This window comes from Ranitomeya imitator, chromosome 1 (assembly GCF_032444005.1).
Source record: "Ranitomeya imitator isolate aRanImi1 chromosome 1, aRanImi1.pri, whole genome shotgun sequence".
NCBI classification, from domain to species: Eukaryota; Metazoa; Chordata; class Amphibia; order Anura; family Dendrobatidae; genus Ranitomeya; species Ranitomeya imitator.
In genome coordinates this window covers 1,102,152,453-1,102,175,118 of record NC_091282.1, presented here as the reverse complement: position 1 = coordinate 1,102,175,118, position 22,666 = coordinate 1,102,152,453, and the positions used below count along the sequence as shown (strand labels likewise).

The following is a 22,666-nucleotide window of genomic DNA, read 5'->3' as shown; positions in this document are numbered from 1 at the left end:
CCCCTGAGGAAGGCTGTTTGCCGAAACGCGCGTTGGGGAGGGCGGGACTGTCGTGCACGTATACTGTGATCTACCACCGTGGTATGTATACTATACATCGTATGTACATCTGTAAGGTCATAGGTACTGGTGATGTTTTGTATGCTGTAAAGCACATTGATTTCTCATATGGACTCTGTCCATGGAAATACTAAGTGCACTTCCGTCCGGTCCTTGTTGATTAAGATGTGTATGTGTGGGCTTGTGTGGGGGATTGTTTTAGCCTACCATATTGTGTACCTGTGTCTTTTTATTAATAAAGGTTTTTTCTATATTTGCATAATCAGGATCTTGTTGACTGCGATTTTTTGGTGCTTGTTTGTGTAGTACTGCTTGTATTGCACGTTATATTCACATTTTTATGTGAAGAACAGTAGAAGATATTATTTGCCCTGTTGGGCCCAGTTCAAAGACCTCCCAACTTGTCAAAAATGTAATATAGTAAGGTAGACCGTTGTTAACCAAACAATTAACAACAGTTGGGGACACATTTCTGCTTTCTCAGTATCTTATCAAATTTCATCATTCTCCTTGTTTGCACCTTGCAGCCACGTGCACACATTGAGCATTTGGTGAGTTTCTTCTCTCAGTATTTGTAAGCCAAAACCAGGAGTGGGTAAAAAAAATGCAGATTTGGTGACGTGTTTCTGAAAAGTGTCCGAGAGCAGTATTCTCGACCAAGCTGCTGTTTCGTCACGCTCTGGCACTTTACAGGAAAATTGTGGGTCCTGGCTGGGTATTGATGTTTGTCTTGTGTGGGCCTTGTGTCCATGCAGGCCACCTTTAGCCGATGGTATTGGCTGGCCAGGACCACAACTTCTACAAATCAAAGAAGGAGAAATCCATGGAAACATGGGAACTTTACTGAACTTGATGAGGGTTATCTACAAGGAATAGCAAGTACACAGTCTTAGGCACGTTTCATTCACAGCAAGAAGCCTTTCCATAGACATTGTTTCCTTCCACTGTAGTCTACTCCAGGGTCGGCATAGCACACTGTTTTGCCCTACTCGTCACAGCCTAGCTTGACGCTTCAGTACAGTTCAGATCCCCAATCACTATGGACTCCCTGGATCCACCGCTCGGGACCCTCACTAGTCCAACAGCCTCAGTCCTCTTTAGGTCTGTACCTTAGGCGTTTATCAAGCTCAGGGTTTCTCGTGACATGTTGTCCTATCCAAGGACCCCTTTTAAAGGGGTCAGTTCCCGTCTCTTTCTAGCTGTGGATCACCCTTTGGCAGCACTGCACATTGGTTGCTCTCCAACTTCTCCATAACTCTATTCAGGAAGTAATCTGGCTTCACGGGCACTAGCTCCTCCCACAATGGGCTATTCAAAAACATTAACTGTCCCTGTCTTTGCCAGCTACCTCTGGATGGGCAGAGTACAGTTTCATACTAACAATATAAAACATCTTTATACACTAAACCTATTACACCTACAATGCTTATCATATACTATCACATCCTGTACTGTGCATTGCTTATATTACTACATATATTACATAAGCTAACATTATACACTTTGCGACACTATGTACACAAGACGCAGGACATTATTCAGACTACACCACACATTATACACAATACTGATGTCATTGAGAGGGAGCAGGACAATATGTCAATCCCCCTACATTTCTATTATATTTTCCTCCGATTGTTCCACTCTTGGCTTTGGTTACAAATGCTGAGGTAAAAAAATTCACCAAATACTCCATGCCTGCACGTGGCCTTAGTGTTAGGTGGCAGAGGGACCTTTTGAGCTGATCAGACTCCAAGCATCGGTGCAATTATCTTTGCATTTCCAATCTCTACGCTCCTATCCCATAGATTATATTTTTATATGATGTTTTCATAGAAAACATGGCACCACCAATCCAGGAGCAAGAAGCCTTCACATGGCCCATAGTTATAAAATGAGTGTTTGCCTATCCCATCTACCTCATGGCATACATACATACTCATGGAGAACTGTGCAAGCCATGATATTAACGCTTGTGGTAACAAACAGCGATAACTCCTCACAGGATTCCAAATACATTACAACATTCAACGACAAGATCAATATTTTGGTCATTGTTTGATCCTTTCACTAATCTCGGCCAGACATTGGTTTACAGAAAGGTTTATCCCCGCATTAGACAAAGCTATTATTGCTCTGGTAAGGGCAGACATCATCCATCAGCACTACGTGCCTTCTCCATGCTGCCAGGCAGTTGGCAGGATTTACTGCTCCATGCCTTTCATCCAGGAGAGCTGTGGATGGACCATACCGATCACAATGCCACTGTAAGGGTATGTGCATATGGTCAGTATTTGCAGCAGATTTTTCTGTTGCAAGTAGGGAGCTGGGTAAAATATGCCTTTTTTTCTCCCATTCATTTGAATGGTTGAAAAATGCTATAAAAACAAACTAACATGTTGCAGCTATGAAACTCTTCAAATCTGCAAGGAAAAAATGAGCAACGTGTGCATGTGATTTCAGAAATCACTTTACTGAGACAGTAAAACCATGTCTTTTTTTGCAGAAAACATGCAACATGTAAAGCTGCGTTGATGAGCTTTTGCTGTTACAGATTTTCTGAAGCATTTTCTAACCCATTAAGTAAAAAGGGTTACTTTGATTTTTTTTTTTATTTTATTTTTAGAAAATACGCAGTGTATAAACTCACCAAAAACTCATCATGGGAACATGGCCTGAACAAGCCATAATAATGTCTGCATACAATAAATAACAATTATCAAACATTATATCCCAGAGAAAATTACAGCTCTAACCAACAGTGCGTGCAGAATTATTAGGCAAGTGAGTATTTTGCCCATATCATCATTTTTATGAAGATTTTCCTACTCCGAGCTTCCTCAAGCAAAATGGGACAAAAAAAAAATGACTCTGAAAAGTTAAAAACTGTAAAAAGTTTTAGAGGGATGCAGCACTCTTGAAATTGCTAAGATATTGGGGCGTGATCACAGAGTCATCAAAAGTTTTCTTACAAATAGTACAAAAATATGTGTTGAGAAAAAAAAGATGCATATTAACTTTCAAAGATTTGAGAAGAATCAAACGTGAAGTGACCAGAAAGCCATTATCCATCAGTGCAGTCATATTACAGAACTGCAACTTCCCTGGAGTTACCAGAAGTGCAAGGTGTTCATTTCTCAGAGATAAGGCCAAGGTAAGGAAGACTGGAAACCGACCTCCACTGAACAAGACACAAAAGTGCAAATATCAAGGCTAAGCCAAGAAATATCTGTAGGCAGATTTTTCAAGGGTTCTATGGACTGACTGTTGAAGGACCAAATGGATGGGCACATGGCTGGATCAGTAAGGGCCACAGACTTCCAATAAACACCAGAAAGGTGGAGGTGGGATACTTTTATGGGCTGGCATTATTAAAAATGAGCTAGTTGGAAGATTGACTCAAAGTCAACTCCCAACTCTACTGACAGTTTTTAGAAGACACTTTCTTCAAGCAGTTGTACAGGAAAAAGTCTACATCTTTCAAGAAAACCATTATTTTTATGCAGTACAAGGCTCCATTGCAGCATCGAGTTACTCCAATGCTTGGCTTCCATTAAAGGTCATAAAGATGAAAGAATAACATCATGGACCATTCCTCACCTGACCTAAATTCTATAGAGAACTTGTGGGCCCTTGCTAAGGCCAGTTTCACATATCAATGTCTCTGATACCTGTGGTGACAGTTTTCACACGTACCAGAGAACAATGACACTGACACACGTAGACCCATTCAAATGAATGGGTTTGTGCACATATCTGTGTTTTCTCAGGGACCATGTGTCTGTGTGCCCCACACGTTGACATGTCTGTTTTTGTGCAGCTGCATGGATCACACGGACCAGTGGATCCGTGTAAACACATACTGCACACGGATGCCTTCCGTGTGTGTTTTTAAAGCTATAGGATTAACATTGAAACAAATTGTTTCTTTACTAGCCGGGTGTCTAGACCTTGACATCTTGACATATTTCTTACGCCAAAGGACTACTAACACACAAGCCAAAGCTGAGATGTCATTGAGACAAATGTTTTTGACACGCTTTAAATACATAATCACTAATGGATTACACCTTTGACATCTATAACCACTTAATTAACACATTAACCCTTCATTTTTAGATACAAACTTTTGGCTCTCGCACATATCCACTCAGACAGCACATGGATCACGCACGGATGGTAAACACGGACATATGGATGTGATGCACAGACTTGGATATCTCCGGTACCGGAATCTAAGGACGTGTGAAACCGGCCCTAAATGGGAGATTTTCGGCAAGGAAAACAGTCACATCCCTGAACAGTGGTCAGAGGCAGTGGTTGGTGCTGCCAAAAAGTTGATCGTCACCAGATTAAGAAACTGACAGACTCCATGGATGGAAAGTTTATGGCTGTTATTGAAAAGAAAAGTGGCTATACTGCCTCAGTGGGAACTGAATACAAATGCACGTCACAATTTTCAGATTTATTTTTTTTTTAAATAATTAGAAAACCTTGTATCATTTCCATTACACTTTACAAATAGTAACATAGTAACATAGTTAGTAAGGCCGAAAAATGACATTTGTCCATCCAGTTCAGCCTATATTCCATCATAATAAATCCCCAGATTTACGTCCTTCTACAGAACCTAATAAATACTAGCTGCTTTGTGATGGTATATCACATAAAAGCCCAATAAAATAGTTTTTGAGTGCAATGTGAAAAAAATGTCATTACGTTCATGGGATATGAATACTTTTTCAAGTTACACAAGGTAAATTACGATACAGTGTTACTACTGCTTTTTCCATCATTTTGTGCACAGGATTTAACATAAAACTGCAGCCACATAAGTAGCTTGGGATTTTCCTATATCCTCCATATTATTAATTTATTTAGCGCCATTGATTCCATGATGATTGATTACATGTGAAAAGGGGTTATTTAGAAAGTAAAAGTATAGCTTACAATGCTAATCTGCAGGTTAATAGCATTATGAAGGTGCCCGGCCGCCATACTGAAAGTGTGGCACCTGGAAGAAAATGAACTTTATTCGTCCTTAGCGCTGCCAGCTTTCAGTCATGCTGGTGTGCCTGGAACAGTTACTGTCAATGCTCACTGCACTGAGAGCTGTAAGGACTACCTGGCACTGACTGACAGCCGGCTCTGGTGAGCAACCTGCCAATCAGTCCAAGGGCATGGGCAATGACTGAAATTGCTCTGGGCATGCCTATATGACTGAAAGCCGGTCTCACCAGGGAGAAATAGTTAATTTTCAGTGACATTAATATAAAATATTTAGAGTATATGATACAATAAAGCTCTGTTCACATTTTCATTATTTTCTTTCAGTCAGTAGTTCTCGTTTTTAAGTATAGAAATACTGTAGTCTACAACACTATTCAGAAATGCCTCCACCCCAACAAATACCAGAGAAACCCACATCAATGAGGACCATTAGAAAATAGGTCCACCATACACGTAATTGTAATGCAGCTCTCTGAGGCCTTATTTGTAGCAGTACAAGTTGATATGTTTGTTTTTTCTAGGCACCGTTATAGGTACAGGGTATAAATCAGAAATGATCAGGTTATTATTACATGGGACATGCAGATTTTGTATATATTGTTATTGCACAAAATTCCCTATGATAGTTGTGCTGGCAGGTAGTTATGGGCATAGCATAGACGCCATGCTTCTGCTATTACTATTTTATGGTGTTAATTCAGTAGCTTTGTCTTGCTTCAGTCCCCAAAAAATGAAAACATGGCTATAAATAGCAAATATGAATATGGTGATCTCTTATCAATTGTGTCCCACTGTTCCCCAGTCGGATGCCCGTTTGACTGACAAATCTTTTTAACCCTTCTCCCCTATACAGCTCACACTGCAAACCCCCATGACCCGTTACCTACATGCATGTGCTTTTGTGTGTTTAGAGGGGTAAGTCGCTACCAGACACCTGTTCTCTTGGGATAATAAAAGGAACGGGTGTTGAAATTTAACAAGTTAGATCCTTCTCTCCCCCTGAAATTACCTGACAGGTGGAGTCAGGAGGTCCCTATACACATTAGATGGCTGGCTGGCCTCTCCATAATGGGTGGATTTGGCTGAATTTTATGTAATGTGTACGGGGGACTTTAAGGCTATGTGCACACGTTGCGGATTTGGCTGCGGACCCGCTGCAGATTAGCAGCTGTTTTCTATGCGGCTTACAGTACCATGTAAACCTAAGGAAAACCAAATCCGCAGTGCCCATGCTGCGGAAAATACAGCGCGGAAACGCTACGTTTAGTGATGAGCGAATATACTCGTTACTCGAGCACGCTCAGGTGTCCTTCGAGTATTTTTTAGTTCTCAGAATTTTAGTTTTTATCGCCACAGCTGAATGATTTACATCTGTTAGCCAGCATAAGTATATGTGGGGATTATTCCCTAGCAACCAGGCAACCCCACCATGTATTTATGCTGGCTAACAGATGTAAATCATTCAGCTGCGGCAAGAAAAACTAAATTTCGGAGGAGGACACTCGAGCGTGCTCGGGAAATCTCGAGTAACGAGTATATTCGCTCATCACTAGCTGCGTTGTATTTTCCGCAGCATGTCAATACTTTGTGCAGATTCCGCAGCAGTTTACACCTGCTCCTCAATAGGAATCCGCAGGTGTAAAACCCTAGGTGGAATCCACACAAAGACCACAGGAAATCCGCAAGTAAAACGCAGTGCGCTTTACCTGCGGATTTTGCAAAAACGTGTGCACATAGCTTGATAGTCACAGACATGCATCCTCCTTCCCCTGAAGACATCTGTGTTGAATAGATCCTTCTGTGGCCTCGGTGTTGGCCGATCAGAGGGCATTGGAGGGAAGGCGTCTGTGACTTCGAAGGACGCTCTCCTTTGTAAATGGAGTGGCAGAAAGGTTAGTTCAAAAGTAGGAGACCAGGTATGATGGCTATGCCATGCATTGTAAAATTTTCACTTTGGACTGAAAGTTCACTTTAAAATCCATAAATGTTGGGGTAAACGATATTTGCACATTAAGAGACAAATTTCTTAAATTGTAAATGGAATTATATATTCCGTGCATTTCACGGGACACATTTTTCATCCTTACAGCAATGCATGGCACATGCAGCCAAAAATTTGCTCTAAAAATTGTGTTCCGTTAATACAATAACAATTTACAGTTCGTTTACAATTTAATACCTTTAATATAATACAATTTCTTATTCTTTTTAGCCACATCCCTTTCTCTTTACATCTTTTAATAACTTTCAAAGTTTTTAACAAATATATTTGTTGCACCCTATGTAAATGTTTTGTGTAATGCCCAGACAATCTCCCAGATAATGAGCCACTTCTTATAGCTGCTTATGTCTTTGGCTTGGCGAAGCTCTAAATGAAGAACCTCACCATACAGACTCTGGATTCTTTATAACATGATGAGACGACTCCCGTTTTCTATGGACCAGCTAACATGCAGTAGGTAGCTGGTCAGCAGACATGATACTTGGCGGCCAACATGCAAGTTGTGCATAGAATATAACATCTACATCAAGAGTGCGTTTCCCTTATTTGATTTGTATGAAAAAAATATAAAGGAAATGAAAGCACGATTATAACAATTGCCTAAGGGTTTTTCCGTCTGTCTGTCTTTCTGTCTGTCTGTCCTGGAAATCCCGCCTCTCTGATTGGTCGAGGCCGCCAGGCCTCGACCAATCAGCAACGGGCACAGCGACGATGATGTCATAAAGGACGTAGAAATCCCACGTTTCTGATTCAGCGACGGGCACAGTATCGACGTAGATGTCATAATGGTTGCCATGGCGACGATGTCATAAAGGTTGCCTCGACCAATCAGCGACGGGCACAGTCTGCCGCGAATTCTGGAATCATCATTGTCCATATACTACGGAGACATGCATATTCTAAAATACCCGATGTGTTAGAATCGGGCCACAATCTAATCTCGACCAATCAGCAACGGGCACAGTATCGACGTAGAAATCCCACGTCTCTGATTGGTCGAGGCCTGGCGGCCTCGACCAATCAGCAACGGGCACAGCGACGATGATGTCATAATGGTTGCCATGGCGACGATGATGTCATAAAGGTTGCCTTGATCAATCAGCGACGGACACAGTCTGCCGCGAATTCTGGAATCATCATTGTCCATATACTACGGGGACATGCATATTCTAGAATACCCGATGCGTTAGAATCGGGCCACAATCTAGTTAGCCTATAATTGATAAAACCGTTCCAAAAGCTTAAAGGGTTTGTCCAGTACTTTATACTGATGGTCTATCTGTGCGATAGGCCATCAGTACCAGGCTGGTGGGGCCATGTAATGCAAAGCCGACCATATTTAAATGAATAGGCACAGATCTGCTATTGTCCGCCGTGCCCACTATACTGATGACAGAGCTGTGTAATTCTGCTCCGCAACCTGAGGCGGCACAATGAAGAGCTTAATGGTTGCCAGATGTCGCACCCCCATTGACTGGATATAGATGACCTATCCTACGGGTAGGCCATCAATGTAAAATAATAGACAACTCCTTTAAAATGTTCACATACCACCCAATAATAATTTGGACAAGTGTCACAGAATCACATGGTTCTTTATTTACATACGATTTACAGCAGACAATGTGAACCTGACCGAACCCGAAATCAGTCCCAATGAAGCAGTTCTGGTCTTATCAGTGAAAATGGTAACAGAAGAATGGGTGAAGATACCAACATTAGCAAAGCTTTACACCCTCGCATCTCCATCAGCCTTTCTAGCCTTAGTGATGATGTGAGGGATGAGATGTCCTGCACACAACTCATAGGCTTAGAGTTTCGCGGCACATTACTGCTTCCATATTGGTTATGTAAATCAATGTGCTTTGACTTCTTAGCTTATTGTTATATCTACAAAAGCAAATTTCTGCCTTCTCCATTCGAGCTCTCGAGGCATAGGTTATATATATGCTGACAACTTTAACGCTTTCACTCAGCTAAGCAGATGTTTGGTTACACGTTGCCATTTAATACAGATATACAGCCATTATATCTGCCACAGGTTAAACACTGTAGACCCCACAACAAGCCGTGTGTGATGTACAGTATGGGACTGGTTATAAGACAAGGTATTTAGTTCACGGCTTTTCCATAGACGACACAGATATTAACCGATCAATACTGCAATACATTGTATTCTACATTTGTACTGAGGGAAATATTGGCCTGAACTGGAATGTATGGCTGAAAGGCAAGTCTTCATTAGATGTCGCAGTATATCCTGCAAGGTATAAATAGTCAAAACTTTTTTTTTTGTTTTACGCAATAATATATATTGCAGTGAGAAAATAATTCATATGTGGATTGAGCAGATCAGGGATTCTCCTTCTCATGCGGCTTCAATGGAGTCATCGTCCACGCGACGTCCTTGGGGCTGAAGGAAAAAGCAAAATCAACAATCTGAGTTCATTTGGTGTTCATGATTGAATCTATAGACTTCCCAGCAGCACAATATTGAGGTAATGCTGGCAGAATATTTAAAAAAAGCATTGAATCTCTAAAACCTAACTGGCCAAAACATTTCCATTCTCATTCATAAGTCGAGCAATGGTACAACCAGTGGGCATCAGGCAATGCTGCCAAACCAAATACCAGCCGGAGAACCAACATAAGACAACCACGAGCACAGGCTGAAGAATATACAAGAACCCACCTTCACAAATACATGAGTAGGCAAGAAACGCTTCAGCATGTGACTGGTGTAGTTGGGGAATCTCAGCACGTTGATGTTGAGAGATGGAAGCTGCTGGTATCCTGCCATCAAGGGGTAAAAGTTATACAGCATCTCTTGCTCCGTGCCAGGTAGGATCTGTAATCGAATCTACAATAGGGGAAAACGAGCATGTAATATGTGTAAAACACAAATCAAAAAAAGGTCAAAAAGTTAAAAAGCAGAAAACAGCCATTTTCAAATTTGCAACATTTATTTGCTACTAATTCTTGATGTGAAAATATTTTTCCTCCACAGTTCCTATGCAGACCTATGTGAACCAGGTTATTGCTGCTCCAGGCTAGCCAAAAAGGTTTTCTACACTGATCCCGCAGTCACAATCTCGTCTTCGGTGACCTGGTTCTGAGCACCGTAGAAGCGTTGGTGGCCACGAAGCGTTAATACTGCGCACATGGCTTATTATGTATGCTTAAGGAAATGTCTGAGCTGGATTTTCTAACATGAGTGCTGCTGGTTAAAGAGAGGTAGGAGGTTGGGGGCAGGGCGGCTAACCGTCCAGAAATTCCTGGGTCTGTGAAAACAGCGCTCTTCTCCCCTCCACGGACTGTGAACATTTTTTATGCCTCTGTGATTATATTAAAACTAGACAGACTTGATGATGACAAAAGTAATAATAAATTGCACATTTTACAGTTCACAAGGAATGCAGCAGATATCTTCATATCACAATTATTGGCAATAATCATCCATCACTTAAAATCTTAATGATTTACTAGTCTCTCAATGTTTCCGTAAAAAACATTGACTTTTTTTTCTAAGCTTTGTGTGCAGAAAAAAATCAAAACAAGTTGGCATCTAGCGGGTGACATGTCACAGACAAAGAGTTTGCATGTTTCCCAGGTAAGGGCCACTAAGCTTTTAAAAAGAATAGTCTCAAGTCTAAAAGTGATCCCCTATCCATATGATAAGGGACAGCTTCCCTACTGCCAGGGTCCAGTTGCTGAGACCCCCACCAATCGCAAGAACAAGAGTTCTGAATGGAGCGGAGGTTGATCAGTCTTAACGGAGCCGCAGGGGATAGCGGACACTGCACTCGGATGGTCTTTGGCACTCCCATAGGAATGAATAGGCAGTGCATATGATCGACCACAGCTCCACTCACACAAGGATCTGCAAAGCCCTGATTCTCAGGAGCGGCGGGGGTACTAGCGACCGTGAAGCTTTAAACTTGAGAATACCCCTTTAACGTGAAGTCCCACCATCAAGCATGTCTGAGAAAGTAAGCATTGAAAATACCAGGCTTTATTTAACTACCTGTTTGAGTCCAGAAAACATAAAGGCATCACTTGGCTCCACTGCAATTTCTATGTCCTGAACCAAATTGGTCTTATTCTGTAGATGATACTTAACCGGCAGAGATTCCCTTACCCGTCCAAAGGATGGCAGATCTGCTCGAGGTGAAACGATAAAACACTGTTGTCATTGGAAATACAAAGTGTTCGGCTCTTTCACATTCTTGTAACTGTATATACTTTTTATATTGAAGGGCGGTTATTGTAATATATTTTAATCTATGTGTGCTCTAACAATTAATAAGGTCATACCCTTTTTAGGTAAAAAAAAAAGCCATAATCTGATGACTACATACGAATCCCCATTTTGGGAAGTTGGGTTAAACAATAGAAGCAGACAATACATCCATTTAGTAAAATTGCTATAAGGGCAGGCAAGGTTTAGGGTCTTTAGTACAGATGAACATGCTGTCTGTTCTTTAGGTAAGGGAGCACTATACAGTTTTTCAGCATAATTAATGATCTAGATGTCTGTGCACCCTAGGCTTAGGAGTCCATTGGGTGGCCCCATCGAGGAGCTAAAGAAAACACATACAGAGATAGCGGTCAATCATTGAGTGAGACTGTCTACTTGACTCCTAATCCCAGCATGGATAGACCAAGAAATTAAGTAATGCTGACTCTTTTTCTAGCCGTTTTATATATAACATGCTGCCTGCAGAATAGACTACATTTTCAAAGTGAAAAGTTCTCTATAATTCTGATATTTATAGGATCTGATTGGTGCTGGCTCTCACATAACCTGGAATGTAATTAAAATTGCAATATAAAAGCTCAAGTAAGAAGGAGGGCAGCAAGCGGCTTATATGTGGACTAGCATCTCTAGGATACAGGGCAGCGGTCTCACACTTGGGGCTCTGCAGCTGCAGTGAATCTGGCACAGTCCTAATAGCCGCCTGACTAGTTGCTGGGCTTTTATGTCGCTTACATCTATAAGTATACTGTAAGCAATGTCCATAGATGAGCCTATTCATCAGAGCTCCACTCAATGACATATACTGAACCTCTGAAATATTCTAATTACAAAAAGCTCATTGTACATCACTGACTTACCTGCTTGGATGTGCAGCGGAATACTCTCCACCATAACATGGGGCAATGTAACCACTGTGTTCACAACAGGGACATTTTCTGCAGCCGAACTCCTTACAAGAAGCAGAGAAAATGGAAGAAACAGGAACAATTAAGTACACAATACTCTGTTCTATTGGAAGTAAAAAAAAAAAGCTTTTAAAAATTAAATTAAAAAAATGAGAAGATATAAAAGTTCAAAATCACCCCCCTTTTGCCCCATTCAAGATAAAACAATACAAAATACACACATTTGGTATCACTGCACATGGATTTTTTTTTCTTGTTTTCCAGTACACTATATGGTAAAATCAATGGTGCCATTCAAAAGTACAACTCGTCCCGCAAAAAACAAGCCCTCACATGGCCATATTGATGGGGGAAAAAAACAGTCGTGAAGGGGTTAAGTCTTCATCTGTGCACTGTTCCCTGAGATCTGTCCATCGCATTGGATGAGCTTAAATGTTGTTTTTTTTCCTCTCTCAGAGTTTAGTTTGCCTAAAGTATATTTTCATTATACAGCTGATGGATACTATGCAACAACTGAATGGTACGTCTATGGAATATTAATCTGTGGATGATTGCACCATGTAGGGCAAATCCTGCAGGCTGCTGTGCTGTGGAGTAAATCCGTAACTCATCTATTAGATATGAGGCTTGGTCTAAATATACAGTAACATTTTAATATATACAGAGTTGTGTTTCCCTTATGACCTCCTCTTACCTCTTCCAAGAAATGATATAGCTGCCAGTGGCCACACCGGTTTGAGGGTCCGCTATGGGTGGGCAATGAAGACAGAAGCATTCGCTGGCACTCTCTCCAGTCTGTAACACAACTGGTGTAGACACACGACAAGTCATTATTTATTATGCTTTGCTTACATGGTGCCACCATATTCTGCATTATCATCGCTGTCCCCGATGGGGCTCACAATCTACATTCCCTATCAGTATGTCCTTGGAATGTGGGAGGAAACCGGAGAACCCGGAGGAAACCCACGCAAACACGGGGAGAACATACAAACTCCTTCGTAAGGTTTGACCCCAGCACTGCAAAGTAACAGTGCTAACCACTGAGCCACCGTGGTAGCCATGTATCAAGTGATTCATAAGTGCTAAGTAAAACATTCCTATCACTAACAGAAATGTAAGCCCTTGCATGGAGCATCACAGCAATAGACTACATCCTCCAAAATGAATGAAGCTCTTTGGGGCCTCTCTAATGGAGAGGACCTTAAACACCCTGAAAGGGCGCCTGACCTGGAATTCTCTAATTAAAGATGGTAACACAAAGGTGACTTACCATTTCCCACATGTGACTCTAGCTGATCCACAGGGCTGACGAAAGAAGAGAGCTGCAGTTGGCTGGATAAGATGGTGAGAGCCCACGGAGAGGCACTTAGGATATCCGTCATTAACAAAAATGGGATGTCGGTGAAGACATGGTCGAGGTTTTGGAACTGTCAGGGCACAAAGCTACTATTAGGCAAGTGCACATAATGGCTTTATATCTCTTATATAAGTCTGACATATAGAAAATGTTAAATGACTTTAGGCTAAGGATATTCAGTGACCTGTGGCCGTGCAACATAATATGGCTATGCTGTGCTGCCACATCTCCAATAATACTGAATGGCCACAACAAAATCCCAACACCTGGAAAAAATCCAACACTGCTGGATTTCTATGTGACCTCATTCACTATCATTAGTCGAGACTGGAACAGCAGGACGTTGGGATCTTATGTTGCAGAGTCGCCATGCTGCCCTGGACTTATACAACAACCTGGTTGAAGAATAGTACAACAATCAATGATCAGGTAATGTTACATGTCCTCATTTATATCTGTGCACAATGTACAAATACCTTGATATTAAGACGCCATCCCAGAACCTTTTTTTTATCATCCTAAATCTGTGTATAGTTGCATGCAATGAAGAGTGTGTGTGTTAATATATTCCTTTACCGCCGTCTTCTCCGGGATCCAGCACCGTTCTGCTCCTCTTCTCAGTGACATCGCTCCTCTGCACATTCTCCTGATCAACTGCTCTCTGTATGACCCGAAAGAGGCTTTTACAGTGTAAGTCTATGGAGCATCAGAACGAGACTCAATAAACTTACATTACAGGAAAGAAATATATCTTGGTACCGTGTTAGCCAGTAGATAGAAAAATATTTAGAGGAGGACTCTCAATTCTAAATATTTTTCTAGACTTATATTGTAAAAGATATTTCTGCCTCAGACATAGAGCACAGAGTGATCCGTAGAGTATGAAGAGCGGTGACATCACTGACAAGAGGAGCAGAACGGCGCTGGATACCGGAGAAGACGGCGATAGGCGAGTGCATTAACACACTACACTACAGGCACATATACACAGATTTAGGCAAAAATAAAAGTTCATAGGAGGGCTCTATGTCACATCAGCAGATTATTCACATTAGTCTAAAATGTATGTGGATATAAGCAGAAATGTTGTTAGACACTATCATTCTCTAACAAGACTAATAAGTGCATCTAATGTGGTAACATAAGTGTATTACTGATCATACAGACCTTTATAGAGACAAACTTTGCTGCAACATCAAAGGGATACACTGTCTCAATGGTTACAGTCTCGTCCTGTAAGAGAAATAAAGAGAATACGGCAACCATCCAAAATTCCAACCACTTAACGGAGACTATACTTTAACTTTTCAAAACAACATGCAATGCATGTTCTCTTGTTGAATATCTCTGTATCTGGTAACCTTCTAGCGTGTATCCTGCATTTTCAACAGTGTCCCCCTCTTTGGCCTTTCTCATCCTGCTCTTTTCCCTTTGGTAACACATAGACAGAAGCAGCAGAAGTATGGACGACTAAATACAGCAATACTGATCAGTGTAGCTGTGAATCCAGCTCTGACATGATAAAAATTACTTGCTAAGGAAGCTTTAACATGAATACATGTCTTTACACTGACTCTCTCTGCCCTTCACTATCCCCTCTTCATTGGGTGAAATAGGAGATGTAGCCAGACACCTCGCTGTCAGTCTTTCCTGACACTTGTTAGTTGACTTGAATTATTACGTAGATGAGTTCCTTTGTCCTATTTGGAATCTGTTGTGATACTTTACATCTCTTACTTTGTACATGTTACTGGTGCCACTTCTAGGAACATTCTGTTTTGGTATATGTATGTCTTTTGTATTTAAAACTTTTTTCAGTATATTTAATAAATTGTTAGTTTTTATGAGACCTTTGTGTGCACTCGTTTTCATATGTTGGTGGGTAGATCAGTTTCAGAGTGTGTCTCTAATATTCTCCTCTTGGTTGCTCATGTTTTTCTTGGTATTCATGATATATTTTTTGTAGGTGCAGTTTGAGAGACCTTGATTTGATGATCTATGACTACAATTATTATGCGCTGTGCACTTTATTCCTTTGATTTAAAGCAATTGTATAGGTCATTATGTTCCCTAAAATGAACCATTATTATTATTATATAGGTCCATGATGTATATGCACAAGGCACCTCATAGATCAATAATGATCTTTATATACGAGTCCCACCACCATAGATGAGGTTTATAGATCATCTTTGTGACATGTAGATTTGATTCCTTTTTGGTAAATGTATATACACGCTTAGTATTATTACCGCATAAACTCCCCTTGGCATTTCTTTATGTTTTGCTACCACACAACCCTGAATTTCACAGGTTTTTTTGGAGGGTTTGCATCAGTTCATGTAACGAGCATGTCTACAACTGTGAACATTTGGTTTTCTTTTTATTATGAAGCAAACTAATTATATGACAAAATAACTGAAAACTTCAGTGTGCATAACAATTCATCCAAATAAAGTCAATGTAGAGCCTCCTTTTGTGACAATTACAGCCGCAAGTCGCTTTGTATAAGTCTCTATGAGGGTTCCACATCTTGCCACTGAGATTTTTGCCCATTCCTCAAGGCCAAACTGCTCCAGCTCCTTCAAGTTAGATGGTTTCCTCTGGTGAACATCAGTCTTCAGGTCAGACCACAGACTATCAATTGGATTAAGGTCTGGGCTTTAACTAGGCCACGCCAAAACATTTACGCGTTTCCCCTTTAACACTCGAGAGTTGCTTTAGCAGTATGCTTTGGGTCATTGTCTTGTTGGAAGGTGAACCTCCATCCCAGACTCAAATCACTGAAAGACTGAAACAGGTTTCACTCAAGAATATAACTGTATTCGCACCATCCCTCTGCCCTTCGACTCGGACAGTTTTCCATGTCCCTGCTGCCGAAAAAAATACCATGACGGAGAGGGGCCAGAAGATTGCGGCATCTGGTTATATGAACTCCTGCACTGATAAGAACTTCTTCCCCATCCTATTAAACAGTGCAGTTTTTCCTTGTTCTGTCATTGCAAGGGTTAATCAGTTCAGCTGATCTCCTGGCACTCTCCATCCTGAATTGTTCTGTGTTGGCCACTCCCCTCTGCAATCTATCAAGTGCCAGTGGCTAGCAGCGTAGCCAGTGATAGTTATAACTTCCTGGTTTGGTGGTGAAGGAGAGTTCTGAATTAGTAGCAGTCGGTTGGCGTAGTTTACAGGAGATATCTGAGTAGATTTGGTATTGTGTCTTTATCCTAATCCTCTCTGATTTGATTTTCCCTCTTCTGTTCCCTTGATTTCCACTCGGTTGTTTGGCGAGTGCATACACTTCTGTTCCATACCTCCCTGGGTGGGGGTGAAAACAGATCAGCGTGCATATAGGAGCATAGCAAGGTACGAGAACCAAGCTTTGCCGTCTTCAGGGGTAATCTGGGGTAAATGGATAGCCTTGGGTCCCCCTAGGTTGAGGAACAGGGAAAAAGCCAATTCCCCTGGGGAAATCATGCTACAGTATCGTGACACCTTCTGCTTAATGCTGCCACCGCATTTCACTATGGGGATGGTATTCTTGGGGTGATAAGTTGGGTTAGTTTGGCAACAGACATAGCGTTTACCATGGTGGCCAAAAAGGCCAATTTTGATCTCATCTGACCACAGCACCTTCCTCCATACATTTGGGGAACCTCCCACATGTCTTTTGGCAAACTGAAAACGAGCCTTACAATTTTTATGTGTAAGTAAAGGCTTTTTTCTGCCCACTCTTCCATAAAGGCCATCTCTATGGAGTGTATGCCTTATTGTGGTCGTATGGACAGATACTCCAGTCTCTGCTTGGGACCTCTGTAACTACTTCAGGGTTACCTTTGTTCTCTGTGCTACGTCTCTGATTAATGACCTCCTTACCCAGAATGAGAGTGGTGGAGATTCCAGGGGTCCTAAGGTAAGAAGAGGCTGCTCACACTGCTATCCACCTGTCTATCTGATCTAATATTGAAGATACCAGGAGGGCTGGGGTGAGAGGATGCTGTCTTTCTGATCAAATACTGGAGATACCTGGGGTATAGGTATAGCCAAGTCATAGCTGCAGTGCTTCCTACTGCACATGCTAACAAGCTTCTGTCCTATTAACATTCTAAGAAAGTCGGTGTAACAAGACAGTGGACAAAGGAATTATGTCTAGCACTAACAAGGGAAACTAGTCTTGAATTAGAGAAGAGGAATTTACTTTACCTTACGATAACTTACCTTGTGACATCTGCAGACAATCTCTTTGCCATCAACAGAGGCATCTATCAGGTATGAAACATAAACCAAGAATACTCGAGTTCCCACAGTGCTACAGCGGATATACAAGGGCAAATCCATCTACATAGTAAAAGAACAGTCATTACATTGCTGCATAGAAAATACAGAATTAGTGAAGTTACTAAGCCTGAATATCTGCAGTACTGTGTAATGTAATATTGAGGACTGAATATTTAATAATCAGAAAATAAATGATAAAAATTAATCAATATTAAAGAGGTTGTCCACTACTTCATCACTGATGACCCAGTCTCAGGATAGGTCATCAGTCTCTGATCGGTCAGTGTCCCACACCAGGCACCCTTGCCGATCAGCTGTTCTCTGTGGCGGCGGCCATCCGGCACTGCTCAGTTGTGGAGCTGCTACGTCTCTTGATAATGGTGGCCGCAGGGTACTGCACATCCAACCCCTATTGATTTGCATAGGAGGCAGATGTGCAATACCAAGCTGCGCCCACTACCAGAAGACGGAGCAGAACCACAATTATTTCCAGCCGGCAGCCACCGATGCTGCTGACACCGAGAGCAGCTGATCGGTGGGGGTCTCGGACCCTGACCGAGCAATGATAAAGTAGTGGACAACTTCTTTAAGAATACAAGAAACTGATATCTAGTGAATATATAGAGCATAGTGGCTACATCACAAGAATGTAGATAATACTACATATGTAAATGATAAAGTAGTGGTATGTGTGTGTTGTGTGTACTGTGCGCATTTCGCTGGGGCCGTCACTATCGAATATACATAATGCAGCACAGATTTAATCCAGATTAATACACATCAGAGCCAAGTCACAATAAAGCTCCATTTTAGCTGTTCTTTATATATTTTCGGTAGGGATTGATAATGGTTACTAAGCCTTTTATCAAACATTTGGACTGTACACAGCAACCATGAGGCTTACCCTGCCCTCAATCCCTATATAAATATGTGTGCTACATTACATCAGTATATAGCTGGGGAGACGGGTCCATATTTGCCTTCCTATTACAGAGCGGAGTGTTTAGCAGATTAATATTTCCGCAGCACACAATGGCTCAGTTCTCGTTAGAAAGGTCACGCAGGCACCTTTTCTCCGGGTTGCAGGTTTCCTATAGGGATGTCAGTGAGCAAAGCCGGACTTGAGTCATCGCACATTTCTGTTCCCTGAAGCGTAACCAGAGTCTTCTGGGTGAGATTGGCGTCCTGCCCTGCGAGAGACATTGTTTTCCTGGGTTACTGTACAATACGGTCTATGGTGTGGGGTCAGATAAGGTGACTGAAAGCAGCAGTAATGAAGTAGCACTTGCCAGGAATAAATTCCTATTTAAAGGGAAGCTATCATCAGAGAATGACCTATTATTTTTCAATCAGAGTTTTTGTTACATATATTTTTCAAAATATTTTTTTTCAATATCATGATCTTTATTAAAAATACAACAAAAATTAGAAATCTTCCAGATTTCACAGTGGCCACTGGGGCTTTCGGAGGCTTGTACTTCCTGTCCTTTCTGAGGCAGGATTACAGTGACCGGTAACGCCTCTATACACAGCTGATAACACAGGATCCACCCATCACAGTAGGTGATGTCACACTTGCCTTTCTTCATAACAATCTTTGTACACATTTATTAAATGCTTCAAAACAAAAGATAGAGTCAGGATCTGACTATTGTGGCTTTGTACATGTGTTGTTTCCTTAAACAACAGAAAGCTAGAGTCTAAAAATCCCCAGTTACCAGCATTTTTTTATTTTTAATACAGATTACGACATGTAAAAAGAAATAAACATTGCCTCTTTTTTTCCAATACATTTAAAATGCAAGAATCTGATTTAAAATCAATAGGACCATTTCCTGACGATAGCTACCTGGTAACATTTAGGTTGTCATTAATATGAAGTCTTAGTAAGCATTACCACATATGATGGTTGTGGTATGTGATAAGACCATACTTAGACCAGGTCCACACACTGCAATTATGTTTGTTTTTTCTCTTTTAAAAATCTGAACCACGATTAGAACAAGAAAAATAAACAGGTATAATTACTTTTTATTTAATTTTGTGTTGATAGAAACAAAAAAAAAATACAATAAAATACAGAAAGAGTTAATACAAGAAGTTTGTCTGTACTTGGCTTGTATATGGGTCAGTATTTTGGTTGTAAGGAAATCGCTAGTGAACAAAGAGTGCAATAGGATGGATGTCATCCTGAATAATGTGGTCATGAAAAGGCAGTTCCGCTTACCTGATATGATTGTGTGAGATAACTCTGAAAAGGCATATGGTTCCAGCTTCTGCAGCCCTTCAGGTTGGTAAATACAATGTGGTATTGGAAGTAGTAGGGAAATGGGTGATCTGTGCTGCTGGTGTACGTTTGATCAAGGAGTGAGAATTAAACAAAGTTATTGACATTGCGGTTTATTCTCTCTTTTAATACTTCGAAACGCGTAGAGAATAAACCGCAATGTCAATAACTTTGTCTAATACTCACTCCTTGATCAGTTGTACACCATCTTCTACCACCAGTATTCTGGTTGGTGTATATCATTCAACTGCTAGGCAGTCAAGGGAGCCGGAGAACCCTTTCAGGGACACTCAAAAGAAGGGGACCCAGAACATGTCTGGATGGCGCTCAGCAACCCAGGAGTGGTCAGAGCCGGGTTCGAGGAGTATATCTTTGGACATTATCTGTTGGAGGTGTTGTGTCTTGGGTCATATATCAGCAAATTGTCCCTTTACCTCAGAGCTATGGACTGCGGCATAGGCCAGCGCTACTCCTACTTCACCTACACTGCCTGCAGCGCTATACCCCCACCTGGCGAGGGCCTCAAGCGTGCCGTGGAAATTGTAAATAGGAAACAAGTGACTGGACTGTGGAAGTTTGCTGACCCTGGTAAGGGCCACAGTCCAACATGTTCCAGTCCCCGGGAAAGTGGTGTGCGTCAGGTGTAACCACAGAGAGATCAAGAACTTTCCTGTGGCTCAGGTCGACATAGTCACAGACTGTGGATCTGAGGCTCAAAAAGTGGGACTGGTCAAGAACTTAATATACCCAGTGATTATCAGACAAAACTTTCCTTTATTTTAAGACATGTGGGGGAAGGCGATGTTGCTGGGTAGCTCGGCTAACAACCAGGTCATGTCTAAAGAAACCTTGTTGCATGCCGCAGCTGACGAGTTTTCAATTTCTGTGCTCATTGGCAATAAGAATGAGAGAGATTCCCTTGAAGCGTTCCTGAACTGGAGTTGTCCAGGGAAAACTTTTGAACGCCCAGCTCATTGACTTCTGTTAAAAAAATACTCAGGGAAAAGTTAGGTTGCTAAATGTTGTTCTCCAGGAGCTGGGAACCGATGTTTATGTTCCGCGTTCACCTAGGCAGAATCATCGGTTATGTCGAGAGAACAAAGTGAGGGGCCAGGTAGAAGAGTGCCTCCTCAAGGCACAAGAAGCACAATCCAGGGAGTATAGTCAGGTAGAGTGAAATAGTTTAAACCTGGGGATTGGGACAGATGTTGGTGCCCACAGTGGAGTGTAAGTTCCTCGCCATATAGCAGGTACCTGATGAGGTGATGGAAAGTGTTGGTGAGAGAAATTATAAGTTCACCAACCAGGGAATGCGGATGCTCTGTCAAGGGTGAACTATTGGTTGACAAAAGGTTCCCAGCCCCCCGGCTTTGGGCAGAGGTGGGGGAGTAAGTATGCAGCTGGTAAGGTCGTGAATGGAGTGTATGTGTCACCGAGGTATCTATCCTTGGTGATGTAGGTCCCAGAAGAGCAGGCTCCATAACAAATACTGCTGAGAAGTTTTTTTCATGGGCATGGGTTTTACGGATGGCCACTAGAGCTGGGAGGGATTGGCCAGTTCTATACCTCAAGTTCCAGGCCTTGAAATGGCCTAGTTAAGGCAGCCTAGCTGCTTCATTCAGTGTCTGTGTATAGAGGTGGAAACACCTTTTGAAACTTGGGCCTGTCTGTGAATGTGGGAAGACCTGTGCCTTCTGCATAAACTGATTGTTTTCCATTTATCTTTGTGCTGGTAAAGCTGTTTTGATTGGAATCCTATGTAAGTTATTGACCTTTAATAAATCTTCCTGTTGCACCAAGAGACTGTGCCTGTGTGAGCGCTACAAGCTGCCTGAAAGCGAACGCATCCTTACAGGGTGTAGAATGCATTTTGAACCCACAAAGGGCTTCACAGAATTTTATCATGTTGTTTTTTCTCCACTAAAATGTTACGTTATCCCCAAATCTTTTTACTCGGCCAATAGGAGAAAATCGACCCCACAATTTGAAATGTAATTTCTCCTGGGCACATTAATGTGGTCAGAAACTACTATTCGGGCACACTGCAAAGCTTTGAAAGGAAAGAGTGCCATTTTTGAGTGCAAAACCTGCAGGAATGGTTTGCGGATGCCATGTCATATCACCAGAGCTCCTGACATGCCAAAACTGCAGAACAACCTAAAAATGACCCAATTTTACTAAATGTACCCCACAACGTATTCATCTAGGGGTGCAGTGAGCTTCTTGACCACCACAAGTGTTTCACAGAATTTTCTATCAATGGGCCATGAGAATAAAACACATTTTTCTTTCCTCGAAAATGTTGTTTCTCGTTCGTCTTATTGGGAGACACAGTAAGCTTGAGGCTTACATTATTCATGCAACTAATTGAATGGATTGATGGTACTTCCTCCATTTCTCCTTAGCTTTCTCTACGCACCTGTATTGGCTGGCCTCCGCGCCCTCAGTCACAATCCTGTCAGGGTCTCATCGTGTTGTCAAACCTTAGCAACCCCTTGGACCGGGTAGG

General features: G+C 41.7%; 1 protein-coding gene across 4 annotated transcripts in view; it reads right to left on the bottom strand.

Moving 5' to 3' along the window:
* Positions 1-8,648: 8,648 nt before the first annotated feature.
* The window catches only part of TRAPPC11 (trafficking protein particle complex subunit 11), a 56,174-nt gene continuing 42,156 nt past the window's right edge, over positions 8,649-22,666 (bottom strand). For all 4 annotated transcript variants that reach the window (XM_069744286.1, XM_069744287.1, XM_069744289.1 and 1 more), the window contains exons 22-30: positions 18,939-19,060; positions 17,811-17,930; positions 14,763-14,828; positions 13,509-13,665; positions 12,930-13,041; positions 12,188-12,279; positions 11,097-11,230; positions 9,765-9,932; positions 8,649-9,485 (exon numbers count right to left, since the gene is read on the bottom strand). In XM_069744286.1, the coding sequence (XP_069600387.1) occupies positions 9,441-9,485; positions 9,765-9,932; positions 11,097-11,230; positions 12,188-12,279; positions 12,930-13,041; positions 13,509-13,665; positions 14,763-14,828; positions 17,811-17,930; positions 18,939-19,060 (1,016 nt within the window). In that variant the 3' untranslated portion in view covers positions 8,649-9,440. The remainder of the gene's footprint in view (positions 9,486-9,764; positions 9,933-11,096; positions 11,231-12,187; positions 12,280-12,929; positions 13,042-13,508; positions 13,666-14,762; positions 14,829-17,810; positions 17,931-18,938; positions 19,061-22,666) is intronic.